Source organism: Cyanistes caeruleus, chromosome 29, assembly GCF_971803275.1.
Source record: "Cyanistes caeruleus chromosome 29, bCyaCae1.hap1.1, whole genome shotgun sequence".
In the NCBI taxonomy this organism is placed as follows: domain Eukaryota; kingdom Metazoa; phylum Chordata; class Aves; order Passeriformes; family Paridae; genus Cyanistes; species Cyanistes caeruleus.
In genome coordinates, this window is record NC_141729.1 from 4,356,762 (window position 1) to 4,369,347 (window position 12,586).

The 12,586-nt window shown below is 52.7% G+C and overlaps 1 protein-coding gene across 14 annotated transcripts in view; it reads right to left on the bottom strand.

The window, feature by feature from the left end:
- The window catches only part of GFPT1 (glutamine--fructose-6-phosphate transaminase 1), a 29,093-nt gene that overhangs the window by 8,049 nt on the left and 8,458 nt on the right, over window positions 1-12,586 (bottom strand). For 9 of the 14 annotated variants that reach the window (XR_015279712.1, XM_086865221.1, XM_086865223.1 and 6 more), the window contains 11 exons: window positions 12,484-12,563; window positions 8,603-8,708; window positions 7,529-7,692; window positions 6,777-6,872; window positions 6,433-6,530; window positions 5,295-5,415; window positions 4,229-4,386; window positions 2,518-2,632; window positions 2,173-2,300; window positions 1,179-1,346; window positions 503-664 (listed from right to left, as the gene is read on the bottom strand). Coding sequence is in view for 13 of the 14 variants with exons in the window: in XM_086865221.1 (XP_086721347.1) it covers window positions 503-664; window positions 1,179-1,346; window positions 2,173-2,300; window positions 2,518-2,632; window positions 4,229-4,386; window positions 5,295-5,415; window positions 6,433-6,530; window positions 6,777-6,872; window positions 7,529-7,692; window positions 8,603-8,708; window positions 12,484-12,563 (1,396 nt within the window). In the remaining variant the exon portion in view is untranslated. Of the gene's footprint in view, window positions 1-502; window positions 665-1,178; window positions 1,347-2,172; window positions 2,301-2,517; window positions 2,633-4,228; window positions 4,387-5,294; window positions 5,416-6,432; window positions 6,531-6,776; window positions 6,873-7,528; window positions 7,693-8,602; window positions 8,709-11,292; window positions 11,347-12,483; window positions 12,564-12,586 lie in introns of all 14 variants that reach the window. The other 5 variants (XM_086865216.1, XM_086865215.1, XM_086865217.1 and 2 more) reach the window with 1 other exon arrangement.

Sequence of the window (12,586 nt, forward strand, 5' to 3'; positions counted from 1 at the left end):
TACACACCTGGTTTGTCTGTGTATAACTTTGTGATGTGTGGAATGTCTGCTCTGTCTTCCAACTGAGAACAACCCAACGTGTTCTCATGTTCATTTGGAACAATCGGTGCAGAAAAGAGTCCACAACCTTAATTAAAGTTACAACTCTTCTGTCAGAACTGAGGAGCGAGTCCCTTTAGCCCACGCTGCTCCAGTGCTCAGAGGTCACTGATAACAGGCCAGTGTCTGTGTTAAGATCAAACAGCCAACACCAAACACCTTTCTGAGGACTGTCACCTTCCCTTTAGCTGCCCAGCAGAGCCTGGCTGCTCCCACAGAGCACAGACACGTCCCAGCTCAGCTGCACCAGCCCCAGCCGCGTGTGCTGGGCCTCCTCCCAGCTCTGCCCTGGCCACCAGTAGCCCTGGGCACTCAGCAGCTCCAGCAGGGCACAGCCAACCCCCCGAGCCTTGCAGCAGCAGCAGCAGCAGCCAGGAGTGCGGGGAGCAGGGTCAGTACTCACATCATAGCCCCTGAGCACGGCCAGGTGGAAGGCCAGCAGCTGGAGGGGGATGACGCTCAGGATCCCCTGCAGACAGTCCACTGAGTGGGGAACTTTGATTGTTCTCTTGTTGTTCTTGATGGTCTCGATGTCCTCCTTGTCACAGATCACCACAGGCCGGCCCTGCAACAGAGGGGAAGGCTGAAGGAAAGGTTTGGAAGGCTGAAGGAAAGGTTTGGAAGGCTGAAGGAAAGCTTTGGGAGGCTGAAGGAAAGCTTTGGAAGGCTGAAGGAAAGGTTTGGAAGGCTGAAGGAAAGGTTTGGGAGGCTGAAGGAAAGGTTTGGAAGGCTGAAGGAAAGGTTTGGGAGGCTGAAGGAAAGCTTTGGAAGGCTGAAGGAAAGCTGATGTGTGGAAGGTTCTTCTCTCGATCTGTGCTGAGCGCCAGTGGCAAAATTTATGACTTAATTTAGAAGCAAACAGCTTCCCATCCCCTGGGCAGCCCTGTGGGGCGTTTAAGGGTCACCCAGACCGTGCCAGGCTTCTGCAATTGCTGCAAAAACTGCTGCTGGGATGACCACAGCATCCACTGAGCTGACACGTGGACAGTGACAGCACAGTGAACAGCCTGGCTGTCTGTGAAACGCTTTTCTGTCAGAAGCATCAGCCCTGGTGCACTGCAGACCCCCCAGGCCCTCACCTGGCGTGCAATGACCTGCTGGAGAGCGTTCTGGCACTTGGCATAGGTGTGGTCTCTCATGATGATCATGATCACAGGCATGAGCTTGTCCACCAGGGCCAGGGGGCCGTGCTTCAGCTCCCCGGCCAGGATGCCTTCCGAGTGCATGTAGGTGATTTCTTTGATTTTCTAGAGGGGGGGGGAAAGAATTCATCAAACTTTGAGCAACCTCGTGATGGTTTTTTTTAAGCTCTCTGCATCTTTTTTTTTAATCTCTGTGAATTCTTGCACTTGGTAAAACTCAGTTCTGGCTCTTCTCAGACGCAGAGGAGTCAGGCCAAAAACCCAGATCCGAGCAGGGCTGGGCTGTTTGCAGCCACCAACGCTTCCAGCTGTGCCACCAAGCCACCACAGCCCTCAGAACTCGCCATCAGCCACCACAGCCCTCAGAACTCACCATCAGCCACCAGAGCCACCCTCCCAGCCTGCCTGGGCAGGCAGAGGCACAGCAAGGACAGCCATGAGAACACCAGGAATCCTCAAATGCAACAACTGCACTAGATGTGTTTGGAAAGTAAATGCTCCATTTCCCACTCGTTAGGGTGCCCAGTTTGTCCAGTAAAGCATTCCCAGTGGATAAAATAACAGCCTTCCAAGCCACTGCAGGATGTGAGGGGGGAAACTTCCAGCAGCAGCCTCAGCAATGTCACAGTGACTTTTAGATATTTCTAATCATGGCCCAGTTTGGGCTGGAAGGGACCTTGAGAGCCCATCCAGTCCCACTGGGCACTTTCCACTGTCCCAGGCTGCTCCAAGCCCTGTCCAACCCAGCCTTGGGCACTGCCAGGGACCCAGGGCAGCCACAGCTCCTCTGGGCACCCTGTGCCAGGGCCCTGCGTTTAACCCCGTGCTGCCCAGCACAGCAGAGCTGCACCTGGAGCCAGAGGTTGCTCCCTGTGCAGAGGTCTGAGCTCTGTGGCTGTGTCTGAGCCAGCTTTAAATACAGAACTCTTACCAAGGCTCCCTCCAGACACGTGGCGTAGTGGTAGCCACGTCCCATGATGAGGACGGACTTCTGGTGGTACAGCTCTGTGGCCAGCTTCTGGATCTCATCATCCATGCTCAGCACTTCTTTAATCAAGTCTAGAGGGAAGGGGGAGAGCCCAGGTTGAGTGTGCTCAGTGTGCCTCACACTGCACACCCCGCTCACTCACACAGCCTGGGCTCACAGCTTTGCTGCTCCGGGCTGGTGGCCAGGAGACACCTGAGGGAACGTGGCTACAAGGAACTGTGACAGCCCTGCCACCCTCCTGAGCCCCCCAGCCCCTCCCTGCTGAGCTCCCCCTGCCCAGGGTCTCACCTGGCAGCCCCTTCAGCCCCCGCATGATCTCCTTGCGCCGCTCCTGCATGGAGATCCTGTCGTCACACATCATCAGGGCAAACATCACCAGGGACACGAACTGGCTGGTGTAGGCCTGGTGTGGGGCACAGAGAAACGTCACTGCTGCACCAGACGCTGAGATCCTCAGCCCAGCTGTGTCCCTGCTCTCAATGTGACACCAAGTGGCAGCTTTCATCCCAAGTTAGCAGCAGAAATCAACGTGGGCTCACGAGGCAATTCTCAACACAATGATCAACCCATACTCCGGGAGATTCAGGCACAACAACCGAGGTTTTGTATTCCAAGATTCCCTGGGGACTGCCAAACCCTATTCTGTGACCATGCCCAGGCCCTCCTTCACTGTGAGTGACTCCTGAGAGCGCTGGAGAGCAGCAGGGCGCTGATGGAGATGTTTGCTGGGAGCCCACCACAATCCAGCTGGGATTTTTCTGGACCACCCCCAGGGAACAGCTGCGATTTCCCAGCTCCCTTCTTCAAGAACAGACTCTCCTGAACTCCTCCCCTGTCTGCAGGAGCTGACCAGGGCTCACAGCAGGGATGCTGAAGCAGCAGTTTGGCCTCTCAGGTCAGGTGTTATGGAAAGGCTTTGGGGGCAGCCTGGCCCTGAAGCCATGCACAGGTAGGATCAAGGTGTGGAGCATTTGTGTCTGTTCCTAAACCATGACCACACAAACTCCCACGTGGCTGCACTGGAGACTGAAATGGCTCTGAAGGAATGCAGAAAAGCTGCAGTTCCAGGGCCTGGAGGAGCCTGCTGGGGAGTGGGACTGCTCTGCTCTGTGCAGCTGCAGGCTGCAGAGCTGCACAGCAGCCACATTAACGTGCCTGGGCTGATCAGAATATTCTCAAAAGGAAGTTCTGGGCAAGCTCAGGACAGAAACTTTTCATGTTCTTATTTCATATATGCACAGCTTTGGTAACTCCCCACATCATCAGAGAAAAAATGTCATTTATCTCCAAAGTGTAACTGCTGGCCATATGAAAACAACAGGGACAAACAGCTCGTTCAAGAGTTTCTTGTAAGAGACTCATGAATTTTCCATGATCAAATTCCCCAATGAACTATTAAACTCAAATGTGGTTTTTGGCTGAATTTATGTAACAGATTGACATCATCTCGCCTCTAAATATAACTAAACCAAAGCAGATTTCACCATGCAGTCACTTCAGCAAAGTCAGTTATTTTATACTGTATCTCACACAGCCAGGATGTTATCAGCCCTGTTATCTGGACACAAATAGCAGGGTTCTGTAAAAGACCATTCCCCCAGTTGTTCAAAGCAGAGTTTTAATATCCCATTTTCTTTGGTAAAGCAGAGCCAGAGAGGGAGTTACATGCAAAGTTTCCATCATCTTGTCTGCTAATTTCCTTTCTCCTCTTAGTTTAAACCGAGCCTGCACCTTGAGACAATGGCAAAGAGAATTGTGGCCTCTTGGGGAATCATTCCCTTCGAGACCCACTCATTTTCAATGTTTAATGCAGCTTCCTTGCATTATTTCATTTTTTATCCAAATAAAAGCCCTCTGCCAGCTCCAGGACGGGGAACCCACAGGGTGCTGCGGGTCTGTAGCTGCACAAGCAGCAGGTAAAGAGGGGGTGCTGCCAGAGGGGTGTTTCCTGAGGCAGGAAGAGCAGATCCCAGCAGGGAGGGCTGTGTCTGAGCCTCACCTTGGTGCTGGCCACGCCGATCTCGGGGCCGGCGTTGATGTGCACGCCGCAGTCGGTCTCGCGCGAGATGGAGCTGCCCACGGTGTTGGTGATGCCCACGGTCAGGGCTCCCCTCTCCTTGCAGTAGCGAAGGCACATCAGGGTGTCTGCTGTCTCCCCTGGAGCACAGAGAGCACGGGGAACACGGGGCTGGGAGCTGCCACTGAGGGTGGGAAATGCACACACTCCCCCAGCACAGCCCCTCATCGCTGCCTGACAGGATTTTCCTGGAACCTGGGCTTGTTTTTCTTAGTTTGCCACGTCCAACACTCCGGGGAAAGATGGAGCCCCTGCTGTGACCCCAGGAGTGTTCCCTGGTAGACCAGAACAAAAAGCTGCCTTCAGAAACCCCAGGGAGAACCTGAGCCCCCACAGAGAGGAAATTCTGAGGCACTCGGTGCTGAGAGGGAAAAATCATTCCCCAAATTGAATTGTTCCCCAAAAGGAAGAAGAGATAAAGTGGAGATAAAGGAACTGACTGGGTTTAGTGTCACAGCTGAAGATCAGTCATGAAAACCTGAAATACAACTAAGGGGAAAAAGTGTTGTTTTGCACGGCAGCTGTCCTTGAAATACCTCACATAATTTTTTTATGCCTCAGTGTACCTTTTATCTCCTACTCCTTTCCAAGTTAGTTGGATTTTTTTGTTATTCATCCCTGAGAATTTCATTTCTTCTGTGGCTCCAATCCACCATATGGTGGTGCTTTAACTAGAGAACTCCAACTGTTCCCAAGGAGCCGTGGAGCTGCCTGCACCCTGAGCTCAGCAGCACTCTGCAGCCTTGGATTGATGCACAGAAAGGAAACAAAACTCCTGTGAGCCACAGGAGCCCTGCAGGGGGAGGCAGCAGAACCTCCCTGGTGCTCCCATCCCTGGAATCAGTGTTTTCCCTCCCATCAGCACACCAAACCCTGCTGCTCCCTGGGTTTGGGGTGGGGAGGGGGCTGTACCTGACTGGCTGAGGTGGGGAGGGGGCTGCACCAAACCCTGCTGCTCCCTGGGTTTGGGGTGGGGAGGGGGCTGTACCTGACTGGCTGAGGAAGAAGCAGACATCATCCCTGAACACGGGGGTGTTCCTGTCCAGGAAGTCACTGGCCAGCTCCACCATCACCGGTAACTCCGTCAGCTCCTCCAGCACCTGCCGGGTCTGGCACAGGGAGGGGCAGGGAGTCATTACATCGTGTTTATAAAACCAAGTGTTTGCACAATAAAAACCTTTCCAGCTGCCACAGGATGGAAAATATGACTGTTAAAACCCCATGTGTAATGCTGGATTTTACTTTAATTACTCAGTATTGCCCACCCTCAGTCACCAGCAGCCCCTGAGAGAAGCAAGCTTGTCCTGGCACCAGCAGCAGCCTGTGAGGCCAGCTCCTCCCTCAAATGGAGATTTCTCTTAAGCAAGTCTCACTTATTATATAACCCTGGATATCAATTATGTAATGCTGGGTGTCCTGAGGAACTCAAACCACCAAGCCTGGGTCCCACTGGCAGCCCCTGCCTTGCTGCAGCGTTTGCATTCTGCTCCTGCCTCGTCCCTCCCCTGCCAGCTGCCTTCTTTAACAGCAGCTTTTGTTGTCCAAGGCCTTCCTCAGCCATGGAAGTCACAGGAACCACTTCCCTGCGTCCAGGTTCTTCAGTTTTTATTTCCTGCTGCTGTTGCTGTGAGCGGAGTCTGGTGTTTACAGCTTTCACAAGGGCCCTCCTTCATTCACCCGTGTGCACTTCACCTGATTAAGGTGAAGAATCAATCCCTAACCTGAAATCAATCCTTGATCTGCTTGGCACACTCCAGACACTCTCCAGGGAGAGCTCAGGGCCTCTCCCAGGGCCTAAAGGGCTCCAAGAGAGCTGGACAAGGGATGGAGTGGCAGGACAAAGGGGAATGGCTGTAAACTGAGAAAGGGAAGACTTAGATGAGATTATTAGGACAGAACTCTTCCCTGGGAGGGTTGGGAGGCCCTGGCCCAGGTGCCCAGAGCAGCTGTGGATCCCTGGAAGTGTCCAAGGGCAGGTTGGACAGGGCTTGGAGCAGCCTGGGACAGGAGAAGTGTCCCTGCCATGGCAGGGGTGGCACTGGATGAGCTTCAAGGTCCTTTCCAGCCCACCCCACTCCCTGATCGTGGCCCTGAGCCCAGCCCAGGCCCCAGAGCCCAGCACTCACTGCCACTCCTGCGTGGTAACTTGTGCCACAGGCAATGAGGATCAAGCGCCGACACCTCTGGATCTCCTTTATGTGATCCTTCAGCCCACCCAGGTTCACTGTGGGCAAGATCAGAGCAAAATCAGGGTGGCCACGTAGGAGTTCCCAGGATCGCTGCTGTTAACAGCATTTCACCCTCTCCATCATCCACCAGGCAAAAAAACACAATAAAATGGGACCTTGGTGGAATTCTGGAGGCACTCTGACACACATTTCATCTCCCACCAGCCAGGTTTCCCCCTCCCACCCTGGGTAACTGCTGGACACTGAGCTGTCACAGGTCAGGGAGGCACAAATTCAATTACCAGTGTAGTCATCAAAGTTGACCCTTCCTCTCATGGTGTTAACAACAGATTCTGGCTGTTCAAATATTTCCTTCTGCATGAAGGAGCTGAAGTTTCCTGTGAAGGAAGATAGAAAACAGATTAGAACACTTTACCTCCTGGTAACTGAAAATTTTAAATTACCTCCTGGTAACTGCCATTTTTCCTGGGCATGTAGGGAAAAGCTTGGAGCAGCCAAAGATTATTAAACTGATCCTTCTTTCTCTGCCAAAACATCTGCTCGTGATGAGAGCTTGATTCGAGTTTCTGGAAGGTGTCAGTGAAGGGCAGATCCAGACTGGCAGGTTTGTGAGAGGGATCAGTCTTGGAAAAACCAGCTGGGCTCCAAGCAGGAGGCAAAACCCCCAGCCCCACAGCTCTCCTCAGTGGGGTGTCAGTGACTGGAGGGAAAGTCCCATTACATGAAAGGACTCTTTTCCCCACCAGGGTGATCCAGGCTGTGGGACCTCTGTCCCTGGAGATGCTCCAGACTGGAGGAGCAGGCTTGGGGCAGGGATGGCAGCAGGTGACCCCAGCCCCCCGTACCCTGCCACAGCACCTGTGCTCCCAGGTACCCCCAGATGCCCCCAGGTGCCACCAGATGCCCCCAAGGTGCTCCCAGGTGCCTCCAGATGCCCCCAGGTGCCCCAAAGGTGCTCCCAAATGCTCCCAGGTGCCTCCAGATGCCCCCCAGGTACCCCCAGGTGCCCCCAGCTGCCCCCAGCAGCTCTCACCCTTCATGATCTGCTGCAGCTCCATCTGCAGGGTCTGCACAGCCCGGCCCGGGTGGTCGCCGGCCGTGCGCTTGACGCGGTGGATGGACAGACGCCCGTCCACCACGGCCGCCACGTCATCGTCCTCCAGGAAGATGACACGGTTGGTGTGCTCGATGACAGCGCTGTGGGGACACAGGGGACGTCACACCCTGCTCTGGGGAGCTGCAGCCCTTCCTCTCAGCCCACCTGCAGCCGAGGAATTGCCTCGTCCTTTACAATCCGGCCAGACCCGTGGCGTTTCCACCCTGCCAATGGAACTGGGCTTTTTCCACCTGGCTCATCATTAATTTCAGGAGAAATTCCTGCTTTAAGGAGAAGCTCTGAAGTGCTCAGAGAAAGCAAGCAGCGTGGGCAGCAGTGGGGTCTGCCTGGAGCTGCGAGGTCAGGGATGTGCCCTGGCACACAGGCTGCTCAGACACAGAGAAAGGTTCCTCGCTTGGTTCTCCCCTGTCCCTCGCTTTGCCCAGCTGTAAATCCAGCTGCAAAAACAGCTTTGTCCCCTGTTAGGGCACCCAAGGTCTGCTCAGCAGCACTCCCTCGAGTGTCAGTGAAAAGCAGAACACATCAGGGTGTGCTGAGAGTCTCCTCTGATGGAAAGAGCTGCAGAAATCAACCACAGCAGTATTTTTACATTCCTGGAGCAAACACTCATTTCTCTCGAACCAGAGTTCCAAAATCTCTGCTAAGGCTGCTGCCCAGCTGGTCTGTCCTCACCCCTCTGGGATTACAGGTCACCTTTGATGATGGAGGAACTGCATGTGTGCAGAGATCACTGGAGAATCAACACAATTCTCCTCACAATTAGCATCTGTCCTGCTAATTTGGGTCAGTGCCCTCTCAGGTTTCCTGTTAACACTCTGTTCCAAAGCCAGTGTTCATTACTTTAACAACAGCTCTGTTTTGGTCAGTGTTTATAAAGCAATGGCCACGTGCACATTAATTTACTTTACTCACAAAGCAACCACAGCCTCCCCCCACCTCTTGTTGGAGAGAGCTTTAAACAGGATATTTCTGCATCCTGGAAAACCCTACCTGGCATCAGAGGCAAAGTAATATTCCACAGCTTTCTCCTCCACGGGGAACAGGCAGGTGGTGCTGTCCACTCGGGACAGGTTGCAGCTCCCCTTCTTGTCTTTCCCTAGGGGACAGGAGGGTCAGGGGCTGCCTGGGGACACACCTGGGCACAGGTGACACACCTGGGCACAGGTGACACACCTGGGCACAGGTGACACCCAGCAGCAGGCCCCAAGGCACAGTACCAACATGAAGCACTATTTTCATGCCTGCAGGTGGGCACAGCAAAAGGAACTTGTGCTGCTGTGCCCATCCTCAGTTCTCTTACAAGAGTTTTATTACTCTTTAGTAAGTCTGCAAGTGAATTATTAGTGCAGTTTGAAGTTTAGAGGAAAGGATCAGGAAAAAAAAAAATCCAAATTATAATTTTGTGTGGCTCCCCTGGCAGAGAACTGAAGGTGCTTTATGAGCAGCCACATCTCCCCATTAACCCTGCCCTGCTGATCCCTTTAGGAGAGCCCCCAGAAATGGAGAAGCATTGCTCTTTCTTTGTCTGTTGCTCTCAGCACTGAGGAAATTCCTTCAGCCCTCAGTGCCCACCCTGCTCTCCTGAGCACCACAGGTGGAACCCAAACCTATTTCTGGCTGGCTGAGCTCACTGCTCAGACACAGCTCAGGAAATCTGGGATTAAGGGCTTGGCTTTGTTCCTGCACTACCAAACACAACCACCTCACCCTGACCAGAAAATCAGACCTGTGCTGCTGCCAGGGAGGCATCCAGGGCTGCTGGAGGGCACAGGACTGAGAGTCAGCTTTGGAAAACTCTGTCCTAAAAGCTGAGTATCTCACCAAGGATCCTTTCTGGAGTACTCTGGTAATTCCCAATTCTGTCTCATCCTCCTCCTCCTCCTCCTCCAAGCTGCTGCTCAGTGGTGAAGCTCATCAGGGATGCAGATGAGGCACCCAACACCTACTGCTCAGCACCAGCCTCCAGCAGAGTTATTTGCCAGTCATTGTGCAGGCTATGGGGAGGGTGGGGGTGGATTAATCAGCTCATCTCCCAAAATGGGACTATTGCTGAAGAACAGCAACACTCAAGTTACTCCATTCTATATTTATTCCATAATCCTGATGTTGTTTCACCTACTAGACACTGATCTGATTCAGTGATGCAAGCAGAGCTCGTGGTGCTCTGATTTACACTTCTACAGATGAAAATGGAAAGGAAAAATACTGCTTTCATGTTGGTACCCAGTGAAACAGAATCACCCAGCCTGTGATTCAGAGCTTTCCAGCCCAGTTCTCGAGTCAGTAAGTGAGGAAAAGCAATGCCTTTGTTGCTGCCACAGGACAGACTGATTTGGTGCTGAGGAAGGACAGAGCAGAGCTGTTAGTGGCCTCCCCCCCACCAGAAGCACCCAGACCTGATCAGAACATGCAAATTTGGTTTCTCAAAATAGAGCATTTCCCTGCATTGGCTTTGTGAGGTTGCATTGCTTTCCTGCATGACACATTCTGCACTGGAGGGTGGTCACTGTGCACACTTGCACTGCCAATTACCAAGGGTTGGGTGTTTGCAGTGAGCATTATCAGCCAGTTATGGCTTTTATTTCATCTGTGGATTTGTCCAAGGGTTGTCCATTTATCTGTAAATAATCTGACTGCTGCTCTACTGCACCAACACCTCATTTACTACAATTCAGAAGCAACACAGAAGGAATCTTTTCATCTCTTCCCTTTTGCACCAAAGAATGGAGAATTTACCCAGGTACAGTAAAAATGGGCAGCTGAGGCAATTTCTCAGAAAATCCTCAGTGCCCCTGAGAGCTGAGGGACCTCAGAGCCCCTGGGGCTTTCCTGGCTATGGAGTTTTATTTCAAAAACTTTATTCAGAGACAGGTACAGCGGGGAAAGAGGAAATAAAAAATCTCTCCTGATGTTTGGAGCCAGGTAAACCAGCTCCTGGGAGGGAACACCGTTCACCTCCCAGCAAACCCAGGTTTGCTTCTCCTCCAGCAAGATATTTCAAGATATAATCAGATATTTCACCCAGCCCGAGGCCACTGAGGGTGGAATCCCTTTTATTTGCAGCCACCAACAAACAGATCCTCCCCCTGACACAAAAGGTTCTCCTGCTTCAGGAGTGAGCCTGGTTCACCCCATCCTGTGATGGCCTGGCCTTTAAAGCCCTGCAAGTGAGTAACAGATGGTTCCCCCTGATAAAGGAACAGGGGAAGGAAGGAAGGAAGTCCCAGCCTCGCTGGGAGGCTGCAGCTCAGACTCACACCGTGCCCAGGGGAGGACACAGCTCTGACAGCACAAACTCCAGCAGGAATTTTGGGCAGTGCTGGCATTAGGATTGATGGACTAAAGCAGCAGCCTCCTGCTTTAGTGGGGTTTATTTTTACAGTAATTCACGGTTTCTGTGGATTATTTTCTGTAGCCAGAGCTGCACTGTCATCAGTTGGTGCACATATGCTGAGCATTAGGTCTCAGTATTTGAAATGGGATGGGTGGATTTTCCTGTGTGTTGCTGCTGGTGTTTCTGATCAAGAAGGAATTTGGATTCTCCCAAGTGTTTCACTACACGGAAAGCAATGACCACATATTAAAAAGACAATGCATCTTGGCCCCATTTATGATTCCTCTCCTAAGGAACTGGATGATTTGTCTGAAATTTCAAGTGTTAGCTTTTCTCTGGTAGGCACCTTCCTCCATTTTTATGGATATTCCATCAAAAGAATGATCCATAGATTGTACGGCTGAAAGTGCAATTGGAAAAAAAAAACAAACCAAACTTGAGATAATCAGTAAAATAATACAGTGTTGCATAAACACACTAATATTTCTGCTAATCATCCAATCAAAAGGCAAAGCTTCTGGGGCTGGTTCTTGCAGCAGGGGATCAGCAGCTACTGTTAGGAAGCAGCAGGGCAGGACAGCAATTCCTCGGGTCCCTGCACTGCTCAAGACAAGTCCAGGTCCCTGGGACTGGACAGGCTCAGACCCCTCTGACCACAGGGAATTACAGAGTAATTAATTCTTAGCCACTTTTCATTTTCAAGGGTGTCTGTGGGAGCAGGATGGACAGACAACATGAACAGCCACTGTCCCACGAAGGGTAACAGCTTCTACAAATGACGTGGGGTGGCAGGGGCAAGGTCTGTGACAGTGCCAGGCTCCACCTGCAGAGCTCTCTCATCTTTCTTCTTGGAAACCACCAGGCTCACAAATGCCAATGTGCCACACGCAGAACAGAGACCTCAGTTTAACTGTCCTGTTGAATTTATTATACTGAACTATTCCAACACCCCTGGCAGTGTCCAAGGCTGGGCTGGATGGGGCTGGAAGGGGCTGGATGGGGCTGGAAGGGGCTGGAGGGGGCTGGAAGGGGCTGGAAGGGGCTGGAAGGGGCTGGAAGGGGCTGGATGGGGCTGGATGGGGCTGGATGGGGCTGGATGGGGCTGGAAGGGGCTGGATGGGGCTGGAAGGGGCTGGAGGGGGCTGGAAGGGGCTGGAAGGGGCTGGATGGGGCTGGATGGGGCTGGAAGGGGCTGAAAGGGGCTGGAAGGGGCTGGAAGGGGCTGGAAGGGGCTTGGAGCACCCTGAGACCCTGGAAGGTGACCCTGCCCACAGCAGGGGGGTTGGAACAAGATGGGCTTTAAGGTCCCTTCCAACCCAAGCCATTCCATGACTATACCAGGATGTATTTTCCTTGCAATAACTGGACATTAAAGCTTTGATTACAACACTTGAGGTACAAGGTGGGTAGAACACATGGTTAAAGACTTGCTTTTTAAAACACCCCCTCTAACAATGGCTTGATTTGTGATTTCCAGCTGTGTTTCAGAGCACACAGCTGCGTGCCCTGCAGCCCCAGGGGAGCTCTCCACACTCACCTGTGCGGTACAGGATGGGGATGTGGTCGGTGGAGAGCTTGTGCTCGCTGCGCACGCCGATCAGCAAGGGGCTGCCTCGCCTGCAGGGACACAGGGACAGCCT